The sequence below is a fragment of the Papio anubis genome, chromosome 16 (genome assembly GCF_008728515.1).
Source record: "Papio anubis isolate 15944 chromosome 16, Panubis1.0, whole genome shotgun sequence".
Taxonomy (NCBI): Eukaryota; Metazoa; Chordata; class Mammalia; order Primates; family Cercopithecidae; genus Papio; species Papio anubis.
In genome coordinates, this window is record NC_044991.1 from 4,604,308 (window position 1) to 4,625,796 (window position 21,489).

Sequence of the window (21,489 nt, forward strand, 5' to 3'; positions counted from 1 at the left end):
CCTCTCCCACATGTGGCTGCTCCACGGTGGGGCTAGACCAGCTGCATACCGCAGGCTCCTGGGCACATGCTCCCAGCTGGAGACCTGGCCAATGTGAATGCTTTGCCACTGTGACACGCCAGGCACCCACTGAAGCCCCTCACACCTGGTGACTCACTCAGTCCACGCGTAACCTGATCAAATGCAGGAATGGAGTGGCTGTTCCTTCCCCCACAGCCACAGCCAGTGCAGAAGCAACTGTGCTCCCCATGTTTCAGGGATGAGGGAACGGGGACCCAAAGATGTTTACCTGCCTGCGCACAGGCACTAGGTCCTTCTGTGTTAGGTGAGCCCAGGAAGCCCCCATCAGGAGGCCCGTTTTCCTTTTTCAGGGACAGCCAGGGGCCTCTGGCTCCCCAGTTCTCGAGGCCAGCCTGGCTGGGTGAGCGAGGTGTTTTTGGAGAAGGGCACGTCGTACCTGGGACAGCTGGAGCAGCAACACGAAGCTGCGGGATGAACTGGGAGCCTGCTCTTTCCCAGAGCTAGACATGGCAGTGCTTTCAGCTCGCTACTGTGTGGTGAACAAAGCCCCCAGCCTGGGCCATGCCTGAGGCCAGGTGCCCAACCCACCAGGCCAGGGAGGGAAGCTAGAGCTAAGGAGGCAGCAGCCTTGGGCACTGCCAGGAGCACTAGGGCTGGGGTTTGGCCCACTCCGACACCATCCCGGCAAGGGCCTGAGTGGCAGGGCCTGTCCCCACCACACAGTCAGACTTCGGAAGGCTCGGCCCAGACCCCAGACCTCAGCCCCTCCCTGCCCCTGAGGGATCTGGCAGCCCCACACCTTGGCGAGACTATGTTCATGGAACCCAGAGGTGCTTCTACTGTGGGGCAGCTTGGGGCCAGAGCCCTGCTCTGCTGTATGCCAGCCTGGTGGCCGGGGCAAGCCCCATAGGCTCCTGGAGCCTCAGGTGAGGGACACTCAGCAGGGACATCAGGAAGAGGGATGACTCCACGTGACTGGCTCAGGGCTTGGCCCACAGGAACTCCTAACAAATCTGAACCGAATCAAGAAGGTGTTTCACCCAGATGCTGTTGCAGGTGGCTGTCCTTGCACCATGTCGCATCCCTCGTCACAGTGAGGGCTCAACCTCATGCTCACCGAAGTTTCTCCCAGCCAGAGAGCGCTGCTCAGAGCCAACAGGGAGGTGCCGAGTGACAAAATCACTCTGCATTCTGTCCATAAAGACAGCCCCGACTTACCAGGGTCCAACTTAAGATTTCTCAACCCGAAGGGATATGAATTCAGTAGAAACCAACCACACTTCAGTACAGTGTTGAATAAATAACAGGAGATCTTCAACACTTTATCATCAATAGGCTCTGTGTTAGATGATTTTGGCCAAATGGAGGCTAACATAAGTGTTCTGAGCACGTTTCAGGGAGGCTGGGCTAGGCTATGATGTTTGGTAGTTAGGTGTATTAAATGCTTTTTTGACTTACAATATTTTCAATTTACAGTGGGTTTCTCAGGACAAACCCCACTGTAAGTCAGGAAGCCTCTCTATTTTCAGCGGGACTGAAAGATCAAATGCAGGGCCATTGTAAGGGCTTGCTTGCTTCTGTCTGAGTATAAAAAGGCATCTGGGGCCGGGCGCAGTGGCTCACACCTGTAATCCCAGCACTTTAGGCTGAGGCGGGCAGACCAGCTGAGGTCAGGAGCTCGAGACCAGTCTGGCCAACACGGTGAAATCCCGTCTCTACTAGAAATAGCCTGGTGTGGGGCAGGCACCTGTAATCCCAGCTACTCTGAAGGCTGAGGCAGGATAATCACTTGAACCTGGGAGGCAGAGGTTGCAGTGATCCAAGATCATACCAAGGCACTCCAGCCTGGGCATCAGAGTGAGACTCCTGTGTCCAAAAAAATAAAAAATAAAAACATTTTAAAAAATTAAAAAAGGCATCTGGGTTGCTGGACGTGGTGGCTCACGCCTGTCATCCCAGCACTTTGGGAGGCCGAGGAGGGTGGATCACAAGGTCAGGAGATCGAGACCATCCTGGCTAACAGTGAAACCCTGTCCCTACTAAAAATACAAAAAAATTAGCCAGGCGTGGTGGCGGGCACCTGTAGTCCCAGCTACTTGGGAGGCTGAGGCAGGAGAATCACTTGAACCCGGGAGGCGAAGCTTGCAGTAAGCTGAGATCATGCCACTGCACTTCAGCCTGGGTGACACAGCGAGACTCCATCTAAAAAAAAAAAAAAAGGCATCTGGATATTTGACATGAGAACAAACTTCTGTCCCCTCGACCTGCATGCAGAGGCAACCTGGGGCCGTGGCTCACGCCCTTCAGCCTCTGGGGAGAAGAGAAAGTGCCACTCCACCGTCTGCAGGGGCTGCTGAGGTCACATCATGGTCCGCCGGGGCCCATTCTCAGGCTGTGGATACCAGGTCCACTAGGCAGTCTTGGAGCCGGCTGATGTGGCTTCTCAGCATGGCTCTGCCATGGGGTGACAGGCCATCACCTATCTCACATCTGCACCCATTCCTGAAGGATGGGGCGGCCTCTCCATCAGCCAGAACCCAGGGTACCCAGAAAAGGAACAAGTTCCTTCAGAAAACCAGCCAGTGCCAGGTATCAAAGGGGCCACGTGGCTGCCGGCTCTGGTTGGGGCTGTAGCTCCTGTTGTCTGCTGAGTGTGGGTTAGGCACTGGGCCACTGCCACGGTGTGGCCAGCAGGATGCCACCTCCTGAGTGTGAGGCCTGAACAGCCCATGAGAGGCAGGCAAGGCCGAGGGACCTGCCTGGCTGAGGTTTCCCCGTCCTGGGCCAAGGACTCCAAGGGAAGCAGTTTTGACTTAGCTAAAAAACAAACGCTGCTGAGGGAGTCCCTGTCCCCACGGACCTTCAATGGATCCCCCAGTCCAAGTCAGCACCCCAGAGGCCCTCCACAGCCCCAGCAGCCCCCAAGGCTGCAGGCCAGAGTAGGGCCAGGCTCCTGGTCCCCAGGCTCCGTCTCTGCAAGAACAGTGTGGGACAGTAGCCCTGTCTTGCTGGTGGTCCTAACAGAGGGTGTGTGACCCCTGTGGTGATTACGCCAGCATCTGGCATCTGATGAGCACTGAGTAAGCACCTACTGTGTACACCCAGCCTCATCTTCCACGGGTCATGCATATTGGGGTGCTGGTCCCAGCCCTGCACTGTCCACTCTCCCCTGCAGGCCTCTTCTCCTCCACTCCAGGCCCTTTCCCACACGTCCTGAGCCTCTGCTGCTGCACACGGGTGCCCCCCTGCCCATGATCCAGGGGGCACACCCTCGCAGCCTCCCTGGACATGTCTGTCCAGGCTTGGGAGTCAGAGACTCAGGGAGGGGCACATTCCATGCCCAATCCTGTGTGAGGGACACGCCTGTGGGGTCTGTTTCATTTGGAACCTGGAGGCCACCACTGCTGCCATGGGATATCAGGGGGATTACACTAGATGGTGGCCAGCTGTGTATACAGGGAGGGCTGGGTGCAGGTGGGATGAGGTCCCACGGGCAGGCCTGGGCTTATGGTGGGTGCCAGGAAAACCCCGGCTCCATGGACCAGATCACCTTGGCCAAGACCCACTAGGTCCCCGTCAGATACCTGGGGTCAGCTGCTCCCCCAGGCTGGTATCCCTGTGACAGCCCCGTAGTTCCAAGGGCTGCCTGCCCTGCCCTGTGTCTCCTCTTCCCCAGTCCCTGCCCCTCTCCTGCCCCCACGCTGTTCTCCTTCCTCTGTTACCCTCTATCCTCTTTCTCCTCTGTCCTGCCCCTCCTCCCTGATTCCCCCAGGGGCCTCCCCCCACTCCCCACCTGTGTCCCTCCCCACTCTCTGCTCGGCTGGTGGCCCAGCCCTGCATGCAGACACAAAGGCCCCGGGGCAGCAGCGTCTGCAGAGTCTGGCGGGCAAGGCCGACCTGTAAACATGCCGGGCCCCAGATGGCAGAGGGGTCCGGGCCAGATGCCGGCTGCTCTGCTGACATGCAGCGGCCTGGGGTCCTCTCCGCACAGCCTTGGGAGGGGGGCCTGCCCCTGGCCATGGCAACAGCAGGGAGGGGAGAATGCCAGTCCTGCCCAACCCACATGGCCGCACGGATGCCCCAGGAGGAAAGAATCATCGGCGACAGTCTGCACTCGGGGGCTGGCTCGCCAGGGCGAGGGGCCCCAGGCTGGCTGCAGCCTCTGAGCAGTTCCCAGCATGACAGGCCCGTCCCCGGCCATGGCCTCAAGACAGCCATGACAGACAGCAGCAGGCAGGGGATATCTTACCTGCTGAGCCCCCAGCAGATACTGCAAATTGCCCCATAGTCACTGGTCCCCTAGGCTGCCCTTGGCCTCCCCTCCCAGGGCCCTTGAGACAGCTGGATCCTTGCAAACAGAAGCGGCACCCAACTCAGGCAGGAGGGAGCCCAAAAAACAGGGCCAGACCTGGACCAAGTCTGGCTTCTTGGAGCCCCGGTTCCTCAGCTGCAGAAAGAGGCTGGTAGGGGCGAGGAGGGTGGAGGTCAGGCCAGCCCCAGCTGAGCCCATGCCAATGTGCAGCAAGCACCTGCCTGGCTCCTTGGCCCCCAGAGCTCTGGGGCTGGTGCAGTACACATGCATGGTGTGTGTGTGTGTATCCAGTTTTAGGCACACCCAGCGGAGGGTGGAGCCAGGAGGGAGAGGTCTGGGGAGCCCCGATTTTCATCAACGTTCACAAACTGTACTGACCTGAGGATAGACACAGTCCCTTGAGCTTCAGGCATCACTGGGGAGGTGGCCAAGGGTGGAAGACCTGGAAGGAAAGAGAAACGCTGAGGAAGTCTTATGGTGGAACCCCCGAGTGTGTGCGGCACTCTTCCCTCATCTGTTCCCTGTTGGCTCTGGCCCTGCCTGTCCTGAGACCGCCATGAGGCCTGGGCCCAGCTCAGGGGCTGCCTGAAGCTTTGGGTGCCCCCAGGCCACCTGGATGGTGAGGAGGCAGTGGGGGGGTCCCTGTCCCATTGGGCAGGGCTGCGGGCAGTGGTCACATAGTAGGCCAGGGACCCTTTGTTCTAATCCCTCACTCCCAGGCCTGGAGTGGGGTCTCTTCTAGCTGTCAGGGTCAGGCTGAGCCCCTCGAGGATCCTGGGCAGGGCAGACCGGGCTGCAAGGTAGGCCTGGGAGCCGGGCTGGTGCCGGGGTTTCCCCTTCTCCTCCAGATCACCCATCTCCAGGCTGCCTGTGACTGGAGTAAGTCCCTCCCCGCCCAGGCTGAGGGGAAAGATGCAGCTACCTGGGCCGTGAGGTCCCGGAGGGTCTTTCCAAGCCCGCAATGTGCTCCTGATGTCTCGGGTGGCGCTCTGGGACGGGGCCACGTTCTGCAAGACACAAGGAGACCAGGAAGTCACTTCAGGAGGTCTGGTGGCTGAAGACTGGGGAGGGAGTGAAGGTGGCCCCTCCCTCCACCCCTCAAGGATCCCTCACAACCTCCTGCAGGTGGGCCCAACCCAGCGAGCCCTGAGGTGAACTTTCCTGGGAGGCAAAGGGCTGTGAGGACAGCCTCTGTCTTTGCCTCTGCTCCTGCCTGATGCGCACGCCCAAAAGCAAACCCCACCCACTGGCTCTTGCACAGCCAACTGTGGACCTAGGTGTCCTCTAGGGTCCGCAGAGGAGGGGCCAGTGGGGCTCAGGGTGCTGGCTCACAGCGGAGCGCCGTCTCTCCACCTCAGTGCTCAAAGAAGCTCCTGCCCCCCTCGCTCAGCCCTGCCTTGGCACCCACTGTTCCGAGGGCTGGAGTGTTCTCCCACCATCAAAGGCCCCATTCCTATCCATTCTTTAGGTCACCTCCTCCAGGGAGCCCTCCTGAGTCAGGGATCTCCCCAGCTCTAGCAGTAAACTGGGGGTCCCTTGAAATCAGCTCACAGATACTTGCAATGCCCACATCTCCCCAGGCCTGGTAGCTCCACAGCAGGGACCATGTCTTACGTGGCTTTGTCCCTGGGTACGGCACATAGTGCCTGGCACCCGGGATGTTGGGAAGTGCCCCACTTATCCCCCATCACTCCTGGAATGATACCCAATATCTGGGACTTACAAGGTCCAAATAGGACTTTGGTTCTTTCCCAAGAGGTGACTCAAGTGGTCACTGTGAGCCACGGAGGGAGACACCCTAAGACTGACTGTAGGAGAACACCAAGGCCCAGCAGCTGGCATTCGCCTGGGGTGACCCAGAGGCCCGCTCCGTACCCTCCCCATCCTGCCTCAACTCAGGCTGGCAGGCGGGCACCACTTGCTATTGGTGAGGATTTGAGGGCAAACCCAGGCCAAGTCTGATGCACCATGGCTGGGGTTCTGCTGGGCCTCAGGCCAGACTCAGGTGGGGTGCTGAGCCCTGAGTGGGGGTAGGAGGAAGGTAGGGTCCAGGTCCTGAGGCAGGAGGGCACTGCACAGCCCTGTACGGCTGCACACCTCGGGCACTGAGGCCCACGGAGACTGCTTTCTCTCTCACGCTTCCTGGAACCCTCCCCAGACCCAGGCTTCCCAGCTCCTATGGACCCCGGGTTGCAAGAATGCTTGGCCGGCTGGGTGGCCTAGTGTGGCCGCACTGAAACCGTGTCACCTGAGGACTGGGGCAACTCTCCTCTTTGACAGCTGAGAGTAAGTGGTGCTGGGTCAGGGATGGGGTAGGGCCAGGAGTCGCCCCGGTCACCGCTAACGAGCTAAGGGGGCGTCTTCTCAGCAACACTCCTGGCCTCGAGTTGGTTTCATGAGGCCTCCGAGGCTGGGAGACCTGCTGGTGGCATCCCACAGATGTGCTTGGCCACATGCTGGGCAGAGCCTGCAGCCAGCACCCCCACCCCGACCCTCTTCCCATCCCACAGAGGCTGTGCCACAATCAGCCCATCTCTGAAAATGGGAACAGGTCCACGGTGACAATCTCCATGCCCACTGAGGGCTGGGAGGGGTCCGGGGTCCCACAGAAGCTGCAGGTGGTAGACAGCAAGGGGAAGTCGGCGCAGGCCCACTGCTCCTGCCTCTTGGACAGAGCCTGCAGGAGGCGCTGTGCTGCATATGCTGTCCTAACCCTTAGGAGGCTGCGCTGAGGCCACAGAGCCCATCATCGGGATGGCCGGGGCTCCCTCTCCACTCTCCCACCAGCAGCCTGGGCCAAAATAAAAGCCCCCACCCTGGGGCCCTGCGTGCCCTGATATCCACTCTAATAACCCTGGGTCCCCCTGCCTGCCACCCACGGAGATGCCCCCCTGCAAGCTGGTTAAGGAATCCCACGTGACCCACCCTCACCTGCTGCCCTGGGCTGGCGTCACCCCAATGCCTTCACCTGGAGCAGACAGGACAGGAGTTCTGGGGCCCCCCAGGAAAAGTACCACAGACTGGAGCTCCCCAAACAGCATGGGGGCTGGCATGGCATGCCCTGCTCAGGTTCACAGGGCTGCCACCCGGGCAGGCCCAGCCGCAGAGGCCTACTTTTTTGTAGCTAGCCTAATTTAATGTATCTCGAACCCAGATTCGCATCAGACGTCAGACTTCCAGCTTACAGGAGCCAAGGGAGGGGAGGGGAGATGGGACAAGCCCGTTCCCCCAGTGGCAAGTGGAGAGAGACAGTGGGGAGCCCTACAGCCCACCTCCCGTCTGCCCTGGATGTGCCAGAGGTGTGTGGGATTTCTACCCTCACAGGTAAGTGGGCACCAGCTTTGGGGCAGGTGTGGTCCTGGGAGCTTCAGCTCCCCCCCTTGGAGACACAGGAGCCCCATCGAGCAGCACCAGCTCCCGCAGTCTGCCCACCACCACTCACCCCAGCGACCTCTCCTCCTCTCTGCCTGGTTTTCGTCACTGGGTTCTTGAGTTGGACAAATGCTGCTTTACCTGCCCACGGAGACTTTTAAAAATCTGAAAATGCCCTGCTCCCTGGGGGCTGCCTGAGCCTCCCAAGGCTGTCCCCCCTCTGAGCCCACACCCCAAGGTGTGCTTACTTGCAGCACAGGGCCAGCTTAGGCCATTTTCACAGATCGTGGCCCACTGAGGCTGGTGCTAAACCTGTTAGAGTCAACACTGGGCTGGGAAAAATGCCCCAGAGGCCGATCCCCAGTCCCATCCCTGCCCCCTCCCTGCCCCTGCCCACAAGCACCCCTAGGTCCATCCGCAGGGTCTGTTCCCATCTCAGCTCTGCCCCTGGTCACCCTGAACAAGCTCCTTTGCCTTTCTGGGACCCAGTCTCCCTGTCTGTAAGATGGGGACAATGACACCCACCTTCTTGGATTTACACGTACGTCAGAGACGATGTTCCTTGCCTGGGCATGGTGGGACTCAGTGGATGGCAGCACCCGCTGCTAATCCCCCAGGGGGCTTTGAGTACATGGGAGACGTCACTCCAGGCTCCAGTGCCTGGAGAAATTCCTCCCCCGCCTCTTTTCATACAACTGACTGCCAGCTGTAGTCTGGGCCTGTGGTAGGAGGGGCCTGGGAGGAGGTTGCAGGGGCTGGCTGGGAGATGTGGCAATAAATGTGGCCAGCAGGACCTGAGCAGACACTTCTGGAGGCAGCCCAGGAGGCTCTGAGTACCCTGCAGGAACCCTGACGTTGGCCAAGCTGCAGGGCCTAGGTCCGGGGGCCAGGACTAGCCAGGGACTCGGTCTCATCTTATCTTCAGCACTGAACTTGGTTCCTCTCCAAGGTCACATGCAGGAGAAACATCCTCCATGCACAGGTCAGTTACACCAAGCGCCCCTCAATTGATGTGTGAAGATGCTGTGGAAAGGATTGAAATCCAGCCCTGGGTAACGCTGTCAGATGCCCAAGGCCTCCAAAGAACCCCAAGCAGGCCAGGCACAGTGATTCACGCCTATAATCCCAGCACTTTGGGAGGCCAAGGTGGGCGTATCACCTGAGGTCGGGAGTTCGAGACCAGCATGGCCAACACAGCGAAACCCCATCTCTACTAAAAATATAAAAATTAGCCGGGCGTGGTGGTGCATGTCTGTAATCCCAACTACTCAGGACGCTGAGGCAGGAGAATTGCTTGAACCTGGGAGGCAGCCGTAACAGTGAGCCAAGATCACGCCACCACATTCCAGCCTGGGCGACAGAGTGAGACAGTCTCAAAAAAAAACAAAAAAACAAAAAAACAAAAAACCCCCGGCGGTCGGCAGAGGTCAAAAACACATGGCAAAGTTGCAGGCGGTCATGTCCCCTAGTGTCCCTGAGTTTGCACAAACCAGGGCTGTATCCTCATCTCAGCCACTTCTCTTGGGCCAAAATGGCTCCAGTCGGGACGTCTGACAGCTACCACGGCAGCTAGTGGGGTCAGGGCACAGGGGGAGTTCAAATCTCCAAGGACACGGCATCTAGTGGTGGAGCTGTCACCCCGGGAGAAGCACGGGCTCTCGGGCCACACACAGGTTGCACAGAATCTTCTAGGCTCTTCAGTCTTCAAGAAGCCGGCCTCTCCTCTCTGAGCCCCAGCTTTGTATCCTAAAGGCAACTATTTACACCTACTCTGTGATCTGACGCCACAGGAAAGAGAAAATGAACAGACGTGAAATTCCCAGCGGCTTGCCTGGCACACAGTGGGTGCTCACACAAGGCAGCTGGCAACGACTGCTAACCACCAAGTTGGTTCTGGAAAAGCAAGCCACGGCCAGACACGTGGCCATTCACACACCCACCGGGAGCTTCTGTTTGACGAGGGTTTGTCACAAACACTGCTAGTATCTGTAATGGCAAAACGACAGGCCACTGGTTCTAGATGAGAGAACTGAGTCCTGCTTTCTTTACAGGTATTATTTCCAGACATCACACTCGCAGCATTCTAACCACGCGCCCAAGGCTATACAAGGACGGATTCTGCCCCAGAAGCAGCAGCAAAGTTGCTCTCATCAACCATGCCAGATGTGGGGGAAGGCGGCCTTGCAGCACCCTTGTGCGCCCAAATCTCCAGAGCATCCCTTCCTTCCCCTTCAGTGGGCTCTGCTCCTTTTAAATGGAGGAAAGAAAATGTGCCTGGCAGATGGGTGCTGCCGCCCCATGACCTCCTGAGCATTTGCAAATGTCTCTCTTTTGGGGGAGAACATGTTGCGATAATTTAGCCAGGTTAGTGTCACTCTGGCCAGATGATAAGTTTTGTAACTTAAACATTTTTTGCACATTGCAAAAGGAATGGGTGCTCATTCAACAAAGTTCTGGAAAACTGAGAGAGAGAACGCTGCAGCAAACACTGACAACCCCATGCCAGGCCCGGCACGCGGCACCCTGGCTCGCAGGGGCTCCCGTGTGCGTGTGGACGTGGGCTGCCTCCACCCGCCCACAGAGGCTTCTCTCATTGTGAACGGCCACACGAGAGCCCAGCAGGTCATGTTATCACAACCCCTCAGTTCAAACGCCCAACCCCAGGAGCACAGCTGGTGTGTCGAGCTTTCCACATCTAAAGAGGCATGAACATCTCTGCAATAAATCTCTCTTCTGTCCTCCAAGTGGGGATCCCGGGTTGAAGCCCAGGAATGTTTCCATGCCTGAGGCAGCCATTCCACACCTGGACCCTCAGAACCCTCTAGAGATCCATCATCTGTCAGAAGTGGGGGTCAGAGAGATTGCGGGAAGCTGGGGTTCAGAGCCGGGGAGGGGCTGGTCCAAGATCCCACAGCTGAGTGGGACCCAGGCCCTGCTCGCTGGCCAGCCGTGAGCTCCCCAAGACGCACTTGAAAGGCCTTCCCCGAGCTGCCTCTGGTCCTCTGGGCAAAGATGCCAGGCCCCAGGAGGGTGTGTGGCATCTATACCCTTGTTCATTGCACCTGAGAAGGTGGAATGTGGAAAGACAAGGCCATGGTGACTGTGACGGTTCCTTCCGGAGGGACCAGATTGGCCAAGGACCCAGCTGCCAAGAGTGGCCAGGAGAGAGGGCCCAGCAGCGTGTGAGGGCTTCCTGGAGGAAGAGGATGTTTGTGAGCAATGATGCAGACGAGGGACTGTGCAGGAAATCTGTAAACTGAACCTAAATTCTCTGACCTAAATTAACAGAATGCATCACCACCCACCAGTGACACCTGACGGGTCAATGGGTCCCTGCCTTCCATACCCAGCAGTCTAGGAAGAAAAGGCTCCATGACCCTTCTGAGCCACCTCTGTTTGTTAATGTTCCCCAGTGAAACCCCCAAGCAGTAACCTCGGCTTCCCTGTAGCCTGACGCACACAGCCGTCCTTACCCCACAGCCGGCGGAATGGTCCCCCACCACAGGCTGTACCAGCCTGCCTACTGAGTGCAAAGATGCTGTTTTTGATGACGTGTGGCTTCACAACCTCTCGGATCAGTCCTGAAGGGGAACTTACTTAGTGGACGTGGAAAAATAAACTTGCCGGGGCAATGCCACACCTTGGTGGCTTCTGATGTGGCACTGAGCACAGGTAGGCAGGTCATGGCTTTCTCTTCTGATTCATTCACTCGTAAAATGTTTCCCAGAGGAACACTTCCCTGTCCCCAGACAGGCAATGACTAGGTCCCAGGGCCCACAGCAGGGCAATGGGTGAGTGGAGAGCAGGGAGGGCTTCCAGGAGGAGGTGACACTAGGCCATAGTTTAGAGAGGTCAAGGATGGGGCCATGGAGGCGGTCAGGGCTGGCTGTTGAGGGTCTCAAGAGTCCCCTGAAGAGGAGACTGGAATTCCGCCAGGAGAAGGACAGGCACCCTGAAAGGCAGGAGACAGGGCAGGATGGGCAGAGGCCTGCTTTGCAACCACCACCACTGCCACTCCACCTGCATCCCTTGTTCTAAGGAGGGACAAGTGTCTCTCCAGCCCTTCCCACCCAAGGCCACTGAACGTGGCCGTGGTAGAAAGGCCTAGGGTTTGGGCCGGTGGCCAGACTGGCTCAGGCTCCACCGTTTAGAGGGCCACACGAGGCTTGACCTCTCACACCTGGGCTTCCTAGCCTGTAAGAGAGGGCCGGTGATCCTTCAGGGTTCTGTGAGGTGGCCGTGATGACAGATGTTAGTGCCCAGCACATGGAGGAGCTGTGTCCCCTGTGCTGTGCCACCTGCCCAGGGACTGCCGAGAGCCTAGAACCAGGAGATTAAGGCGGAGCTCTGGTGCTGGGCCCACCTGGTGGCCTCCATCTTCCCCATGGCCACTCTCCAGGGTACAGGGCACTGGGAGGGAGGGGGCAGGGAGCCGCCAGGAGCCGCCTGCCCGGCCGTAAATCACCAACCACGCTTAATAATCATGTGGGCACTTAAGCTCCTCTGTCTTCTCTTCCCCTTTCCCTGGGGAAATTTCCTTCATTTCCTACATTATCCCAGCCTCCCCGAATGTCTAAATCAAGCCCTGGCCAGGACCGCGGCAGCCGCTCTGTGCTGATGTCCTCGGCCTACTTTTATCGGGAGGCTGGGGTGGGGTACGCAAAGGCAGGGGATGCAAAGGCTGTGGCCAACCAGATGCAGTCACTCGAACCAAGGTTTCATGCCTTCCCAGGACAGAAAACTGAAAATGCCACCAAGCCTGCCCTTTGAGTCACAGTGACAATGTCCCCTATCACTGGGACCAGTCAGCAAAGCCAGGTGGCCTCGGGCAGGAGGCAGGGGCAGAAGCTGAGTGGGGAATTGACTCAGCCTCTTGGCTGAGATGGAGGAAGAGGAAACGACAACTTTCAGGCTACCTGAGCCACCAGGGCACGGTGGCTGTCACCCTGGAGCCTGCCAGCAGCCACTCCAGGTGGCCACCGTCAGCCTGGCCCTGTTCTCCCATCATGGAGCTGGGCTCTCTGGGACATGTGGTCGGTCTTGCTCATGACAAGGATGCTGGGTGGGCACAGTTCCGATGCCGTCTCCTGCCATTTATCCAGCTCTGATCCCGCTTCTCGTCTTGTTGAACTCTCACCCTAACCAGGAGGTCAGGGTTACTAGCCCCATTTTACAGATGAGGATACTGAGGCTGGGGGGAGGCTAAGCAAGTTGCTCACCCCACTGGGCCATTCACTCCCTGCTGCCAAGAAGGTCCCCCGCCTCCCAGGCTTTGTTCGTCTGTGAGCTGGAAACGTGTTCCCAGGCCAGCGCCAGCACCCACAGGGCCCAGGGGAGGCCAACACGCACCACCACCCTGGGCAGCAGGAGCTGCGAGGTCCCGTGGGGAGAGCCAAGCTGGCCACTGGCAGGCCAGGCAAAAGGCCCCAGCGCCATCATCACCTCCCCGCTGGAGCCTCCCAACTCCCAGGAGCCAGAAGAGGAAGACACCGCTGGGACGTAGTCTGGGCTGGGGCCACCTTGCTGCTGACCCTAACAGCCCGGCACCCCCAGGTCCGGCCCGGCGAGCTCTTCTTGCAACTCAGCCACGTGGTGATGGAGGCACCTTCCCAGGCTTCCCTAGGCTCTCTGGGGATGAGTCGGCCAGGTTTTTAAAAGCTGGATCTCATTTTCTGCCCACATTTCTGACCTCCGGAAACCTCTTGGGGAGTTTTCCAGAGCCCTCCAGATTCCGGCGCAGGCACGCTTCCTGCCTCCACTCACTGTGTTCACAGACAGGTCACTGGGTGCTAAGCAGATGCCAAGGCGGGCTAGTGGGCACCGCTGCCCAGGCTTCTGGCTGCGCCTTCCATGCTGCGTGTCCGTGGGCTCTGGCTAGCTCTTGGCCCCTCAAACAATCACCTCTGGTCAAATTCCATGACTCCTACCCTCAAATAAAACCCTCTTTGAAAGCAAACAAAAATCCCAGTTCTGAGATCCCGGCACACCAGCGTACTGTGGCTTCATTTTCTCTTTGTCTTTCTTTCTCAGCATTGCAAGGAACTCAAGACATAGACAGAGGCTCTCATTTTACAGATAGGTAAACTGAGGCCCAGAGAGAGGAAGGGGCTTATTCAAGGGCCCACCAGTGATTCTACTGCCCAGCCAGGATGAGAGCCCAGTGCCCTGACTCAGATCCAGGGCTGAGTCCACAACACCAGGACCCAGCCGCAGCTGGCCTTCAATAAGAAAGGACAGGGGAGCAGCCACGGTGCTGCGCATCAGGCACTGCTGGTGGGTGTCGGCCAGGGTGGGCAGGGCCCAGACCGCTGGGTTCCCTGGCACGGAACGGCTGGTGCTCAGTAAATGTGGGAAGAAACCCCCAGGGGAAGCCTTGAACTGCAGGGGCAGAGCTTAAGGAAAGCAGGCCGGCTCTAATGGAAACCAGTCAGCGGGCCAAATGCAGCAGGAGCCCGCCCCCCCACCCCGTGGTTTCCATGGGGACGGAGCCCGGGAGGCGGAGCTCTGGCATGGCTGCTGCAGCAGATGTGGCCTGTACAGGGCCGGCACAGGGCGGTGCCTGGCAGTGGGGCCCTGGGACGTGGCAGGCCCAAGGGCTGGACGCAGGGGCCTTGCAGCTGCACTTGGAGGTCAGCTTTGGGAAGGAGCCGGGGGCTGCAGAGCTGCCACCTCTGGAAGGCTTCCTGGCTTCCTAAGATGCTCCAAGCTAACTTCTCAGCCCCACCTGGTACTGGCCTCTGACTGGTCTCCATTTGGTGCCCGTGTTTGCTGAGGACACTCAGCCTGCCTCTCAGTGAGGCCGCCATGCCTGTGGGCCAGGCACAGGCAGTGCAGGGCTTAGAATGTGGGTCTAGGGCTCCAGCCCCTCTGGCCAAGGTCCCAGTGCTCCACCAGGTCTGCTGGATCCCATCACTCAATGGCATTCTCGGGCCTCTTCCCGTGGCCATCCCGGGGTCTGGCACATGACGGGTTCCATAACCTCTCTGAGCCAGTGCTCTGCAGAATGAAGTGAGCTCAGAACTGCTCTGAAACATGAGAAGAGCCGTGGACTTAGGACCACGAGTGCCACAGCGCTCAGAGATGACTGGTCATCCAGCAGTGTGAACCATGCTGACGGATGGGGTGGGGTCTCCAGAAGGTTCTTGTGCCCCCTGACCTGACGTGGTCCCCATCTGCCCATGCAGGGCTGGTGTCTTGTGAGCCCATCCTGGTCTGGCACATGGCGTCTGGGTGTACAGTCTCATATGGTTCCCACCTCTGGGCCATAGGAACACCAAGAACAAGGACGACCGCAGCTCCCTCCTTCTCACCACCTGCTGCCACACTGCGTGCAGTCTTGCACCTGCCAGCACACCAGCCTGGGCACAGAGCCCGAGTGGCAGGGTGCCCTGGAGCCCCGTACAGCCCAAACCATCACGCTCTGAATGCTAGCGCAATGGCCACCCAGCCATAACGGTCTCAGGGCCTCAGAGCCAGAGTGACCCATGCCCCCAGGACAATTCCGGCTTTCCCTGGGGCAGAAGAACTCCAAGCCGACGGAATGGTCCTTCCTAGTGCTTGGTATCTGGAGAGAACCGGACAAGACTAGCATCCAAGAGAGGCTGAAGATCTGAAGATAAACAGGGATCCTGTGTGGTTCTGTGCAGGCACAGTTGTGGGGAGGACCTGGGTTAGGGAGAAGGCTCTAGTACCTGCTGGCCCCGTGACTCTGGGGAGATCCCTCAGGCTCCCTGAACCTTGGCCTCCTCATATAGAAAACTGTTAGCACCCACACGTCACGAGACTGGAACTTCCACCCAGACAGGGACCCTGTCTGTCCTGTTTACTCCGTATTCTGGCCTGAGAACAGCACTGCTACATGCTGGCTCCAAATGGATGTGGCAGTGAAATAGAATTGGCAGATTAAATTTAAAAATGGATGTTTATAAAAATGGACGGAAAGCACCTGGCCTGGGGTCTGGCACTTAGTAGGTGCTCAACAAAGCTCAATACCCCTTGCCCTGTGGGGCTGAGTCTAACATCCAACAAGCTCCAACACTGCCCTGGGGGTGCCGAATGCGGCCCCCAGCTTTCTCCCCTGGACCAAGGCAGGGGATTTCTACCACCCAGAGTTCCCCGCTGCTCCTGCCCTGCTGGCACCCGTCGTCCCGGCCACAGCGGCCTCATCTTTTCCTCCACGGCACCTGGCTGAGGCTGTGGCCGCCACGGGCCGGCGTGGCCTGCCACATTGCTTGGCCCCAGGAGAGCCCATTTGCAAGCTGCTTCCATAGCGCAGATACCTCGGGCCGAGCCCAGTGGGTTTGAGTCATTTGAGTCCGTCACAGGACAGACCTTACCCCTGGTGCTGGAGACCCAATATGGAGGCCCGAGCCCCCTGCGGCCCACCCACCAGGTGCTGAGCGTCTCCACAGGTGCAGGCATTGAGCAACTTACTATCTCGAGCTGAGGGCGCCGTCTCCACGCCGCCCAGGCTTCCAAATGCGGCCACGCGGACTCTGAAGGGCGTTCGCTGTGGGGTCACAGGCGTCAGCGTCTGCTGTCTGGACCTCGAAGCACCAGGCCCAGGAGGAGTCCTCCTCCCGTCGAGTTGAAAGAAGCCGCGCAGGCGGGAGGCCTGGCAGGGTGGGATCCCTCCACCCACGTCTGGGCCGGAAGCGTGGGCACACCCACTCCAGGAATCCTAGGGCGGGGTCAGGCTCCCAGGAAATGGGGCCAGAGGTTCCCTTACAGGCACTGGCGCAACCCAGCTGCCTTCCCGGTCCCCGCCTCCTGTGGATTCCTTCTGGGGTTTTGCCGGAACGGCTGGCCCAGCCCACACCCTGAATCCAGCCCGCCTTGAAGCTCCGGAACCCAGAGACTCATATCAGCTGATGCCGGGACCCTTCTCCAGGACCACCTGAAACTGCCAATCACCCGGCGCCACCCTGGCATCTGGGCGAGTGCCGGGTAATACCATCCTGTTAAGGTCTTGGGAAGCCGGTGGGTAGGGTTTGAAATGGGCTGAGAGGAGCCCACCGCAGAGCCCGGGCCTCCTGTCCCGTCTTATAGGCCACAGCAAGGGAAACACCAACGAACCAGGGTCTCCACAGACCAGGGGCTCCCCAGACCAGGGTCTCATGTGCTACCTCCAGCCGTCTATTGAGGCGGAGGCTGGAAGCCCCATTTTAAAGACAGAAGCCGGGGCCTTGTAGTAAGAATCGTTTTTATCACGGTCTCTTTTGTCTGAAGGTGTGCTGGGCGTTTACACCGTCTCATCAAACCCCAGGCCCTGCTATGTTCCCTATTAGGAAATAAGGCCGCTAAACCTCCCTGTGCCCTGGCACGCAGCTACACGTGCGTGCATGTGGGCAGACACACAGACCTGCCCGGGAAGGCCCGGCCAGCTGGCCGCTTCTTGGAGAAAGGCCGCTAGCACGCTGACCTGCCGACAGAGGCCTTCCAGGCCGCTCCCTCCCTCGGCCCGCCTTCCCGGTCCTGTTCTGGGCCTGCCCACGCCGCCATTTCCTCTCCAGGGCCTGCAGGCCTCACATCCACTCCTCCCAGTCTGCAAATGGCCGGCGCCCAGAACCGCCTGTCCACATAAGGAGGCAGCAGCGCGTCTGGCCAAGGCCCAGCATGCAGGCCACTCAGCCAGGGCCTCCCTCAGCAGTGCTGAGCACCTACGAGAAGCCCACGCCTGGATACCCAGTCCACCCACTGCCGGCTTTGGCTAGCCCTGGGCTGGGGAGAAACACCCTTCTTCACACAGGCATCCCTGGGGCAGTGGAGAGCCCATGGCCCAGTCATCCCCAGGGGCGGTCTGAGGACTGTGCGGCCCACTCAAACAAATGCACCTCCAAACACCAGTTCACCTCTTTGGAAACTGCCGACCTACCAGGAACCTCACGCAATGGAGAAACAAGAGGACACCTGTGCACATGTGCAAACATTACACGCACACACCTCTGTGTACAGGCATGCTGTCCACACCTGGGGCCCCACACACACAGGTACAGCAACACTCGTCAGTGAATGCTATGGCAGCACATGGGCTTTGGAGGATGGCAGGGCTGGGTTCAAGTCCTGGCCAAACCCTTATCAGCTGGTTGAACCTCGGGGAACCCACTTAGCCTCTCCGAGGTTCGCTGCCTCCCCTGGTGGAATGGAGGTGATAAAAATGCCCCTTGCAGGCACAGTCTGAGCCTCAGAAATCAGGCAAGGAAGCAATAGCATTTACGGGGTGCTCACCATGAACCCAGCTTTCCATATGTTCAGAAAGTTGACATTTACTGCCTCCATTTTACAGATAAGGAAATGAAGCTGGAGAGGTGAAATGACTTGCCCCCGATCAACACGGCCCGGAAACAAAGACGACTCAATCTGAACCCAGACCTTGGGTCCCAGAGTTGGTGCTTTTCTGAATGCAGGCGCCACCGCACCCAGCGGGCACCTGTGAAGAGCAGCAGAGAGTGCTATTGCTACTATTACCACCATGGCCACGCCCACCGCTGCTAAGAGGCTCTCAGACCTAAAAGCTGCGGCCGTTTCACTTTGCCTCATCTTTTAGAGCGCCCAGACCAGGGCCATATTCCTCTTGCTACGAGGGCAAGAGTCAATAGGCTAAAAGACCAGAATTGGAAGGGATGACGTCGTTAAAACTACCAGACAGCAGAGCTGGCTCCCAAGCAGCTCTGGCGAATTTCATCAACTTTTACTTTTCCTATTATTTGCTAACATCTCCGCCAACAGGTCCATCCCTTCAAATAAACAAGCCACAACAAAGTACTTCTGTGAACAAATGGATGTGGCGGCTGGAGCTCGCAGGAGGGAATACAGGGGGGTGCGCCCTTCCCTCCTCCCGGCCACTGCCACTGAGGCAGGAACGTGGGAATGTGGTCTCAGCCGGTGAGAAACTGCAGAGCCTGAATTCAGAATTTAGAAACACAGAGGCAAACAGTTACACATATGGGAAAAGAAAGAAGCCTCCACTGATTACATCATAATATGAGCATATTTGCAAAATAAACAGTTATCATCATTTGCAAATTACTGTGGCTGTAAAAACTGCTCTGCCCTCAAGGAGGTTCATACAAACCAATAAATTCTGCATTTCGCTATCTAGGTGAGATAATTTTTTTTTTTAAAGTTTATGGCTACTTTACGTATTTTACCTGCTGAATTTTTTGTGGATGGTGTTTGGATTTAAATGTGTCTTTAGACCATCCTAAATATTCATCATCTGATTTTTCATAAAGGCCTCAAAATAATATGCAACTCAACACAGAACAGTTAGAAATTTAACACCTTCCCTATAGAGATTAGAAAGATAATAAAATTATTAAGATGTTAAAATTGCAGTCAAAAGATATTAAAAGCCACACCCAGGAGTTTGAATTTAAATCTTGTGTCCCGCTGCTGACGTTGCAGCACAAGAGAAAAATGGGTAATTAGTTAAAACATTGATGGGTCTTTGACACAGGGCACGTGGGGTCTTAAAAGATGAAGACCAAAAATTAAATTAAAGTTTAATGAAGGTGATGATTGTTCCTCTGCCGAACTTTCCAGGGGATGAGAAGATCATTGAATAAGTCTGTTTCTATACACAAATGCAACTTGTTTATTTTGACCCCAGTTCTTCGAAATTGTCGACTCCACAATTGAAATATGCTGTGTGTTCCAACAAGTACCCAGCAGCCGTAATGACAGACCAGCCCATCTGTGCTGCGAGAATGTATAATTTCAGTCTATAGTGGAATTTATATAGAAGCGATGATGTGAAAAGTGCTTTGCGTGGTACTTTCTTCAAAAAAAAAAAAAAAAAAAAAAAAAACTGCCGAGAAGCACTGGGAGCCATGGAGAATGCTGAGATTTTAGCCTGATTTTTTAAAAAGCAGAATCCACAGCATTTTACTGATTTTGAGGTGGCAGGGAGGGGTCAAGTGTTAGCCAAGCTAAAAAACTAAGATGATAGTTGATCACATACAATGGTCCCAGGTATCCAAGGTATACACAGGAAAGTGTGTTATCCATACATGTTAAAAATACTAGATAAATGTAACTGCAGTGGCAATATTAATTTAGAACGAAAATGTTTCCTTATGTGAATTAATTGATTTTTCTGCTACTTGCCCCCTACCCTGTCCAAAAAAACAAAAAACAAAAACGATAAATTAATGATCAGGAAATTTGACCATCTTTCATTCTAGGATTTAGGATTAAGGGTCTATTTGCCTACATTAATTATACCAAAAAAAAAAAAAAAATGAGTGTCCAGCTGTTAAACACGGAAATTCTTTTAAAATGCTGAACTCTCCCCACTTTCCCCCCGGCCCATTCCCTATCTCCTTGACTCTTGCCTTTGAAATGTATTACGCGCTGTTTTTTTTTTTTTTTTCTATTACTTTTATTTTGCCACCAGTGTTTTATTTGATGCTTGCTAAATATTTGGGTGGCATGAATCCTCCAGCTTGCAGCAGCAGAATGTGGCTGTCACAATCATGAAATGTTTTAATTATCTCTGCTATATATGCCTGTTTCTGCAGCCCCAGACCCTCCAGTATCGACTGCTGGCTCATCTACGAACAAAAGCAGCCACCGAGAGTCCTCGCGTGAGCTGAGCTCCGTTTACAGATTTGGTGCTGTCTGCCGAGGCCGGCCGCTCAGACCGAGGCCCGCGCACGCAGGGCCCACGCGCCTCCGAACTGGGAAAACAAAGATGGATTTCCATGGGAGTTTTCCTCTCAGTGCTGTTTAGAACTTTCCAGGTCTGATTCTTCCATTTTCTATAAATCAAGACCCTGGCTCCCCTCAAGGGTGGGGAACCAGGCCACATCCCAGGACGCTTTTGTCAGCCTGCCAGAGCGTGGAGGTGGGCATGGGCTGTGCTCTGCAAAGCCCACCTCTGAATCAAAAGGGTCAGCACTTCTGGAGGGCCAGGGACCAACAGGGACACCCAGGCAGCCACTGAACCCAACTCCGGGACAGCAGTGGCAAGGCGGGGGGACTCAAAGGCCTTTGAGGGACTTCCAGCCCTGCCGGCCACGTTTCAGGCCCTGGACGACCTGGGTGTCTCCCCTCAACAGCTCTGCAGGTGAGGAACTGGGGTGGGCCAGGACACGGGCAGCCCATGAGGCCACTCAGGACATCCCCAAGGGGCTGTATAGTGGACAATGCCCAGGCGCACCCCACACGCAGTCTGCGGGCAGGGCGGTGACAAGACAGGCACAGCACTTTCAGGCGGAACCCCCAAGTTGAAATAAGTGCTCAAAAACAAAGCCCAAAACAACCTAAAATATTTTTCCCCACGCTGAGCTGAGAGCCAAAAGGAGCTTTCTTTTTTTTTTTTTTCCAAAAAATAAAACGAAAGGGAGAAAGAACTAGATCTCTAAACTGTGGACATGGTAGCATTAAAGATGCCGGACAAAATAAAAGGGCCTCTGTTTCTAGATGCAAAGTCCTCCCTCCCGGGTGCCAGCCTGGCCCTGCCTGCCGATGAGTTTGCTGGGAGGAGCTGTGGACGGTCCTGGTGGTTTTCCCTTTGCCACTCCTGGTGCCACCAAAAATTAAGACAATAATAATAATAATCACAATGAGACCCCACACACAAACTGCCACAACCAGGCAGGCAGGAGTAGGCCATGGTTATTAATACTCCCAAAGCATTTGTTCCCATTATAATGGAAGACGCAGCTACTGTGAAATAATAAACATTCATTTTTATTGTGATTTCTAAAGCCTGTAGCTTTGGATCTTGAAAGTAAATGGGCTTGGCTTCTGCATTTTCCCTGCAGTTTTTGGCAGGGCTT

General features: G+C 56.7%; 1 protein-coding gene across 5 annotated transcripts in view; it reads right to left on the reverse strand.

Annotated features, from left to right (window-relative positions):
* LOC101014684 (translation initiation factor IF-2-like) overlaps nt 1-21,489 on the reverse strand; it is a 41,585-nt gene that overhangs the window by 10,680 nt on the left and 9,416 nt on the right. For 3 of the 5 annotated variants that reach the window (XM_031656190.1, XM_031656188.1, XM_031656189.1), the window contains exons 1-3: nt 16,139-20,978; nt 5,256-5,340; nt 4,712-4,775 (exon numbers count right to left, since the gene is read on the reverse strand). In XM_031656190.1, coding sequence (XP_031512050.1) covers nt 4,712-4,746 — 35 coding nt within the window. In that variant the 5' untranslated portion in view covers nt 4,747-4,775; nt 5,256-5,340; nt 16,139-20,978. Of the gene's footprint in view, nt 1-4,711; nt 4,776-5,255; nt 5,341-16,138; nt 20,979-21,489 lie in introns of those variants that run through there. The other 2 variants (XM_031656192.1, XM_031656191.1) reach the window with 1 other exon arrangement.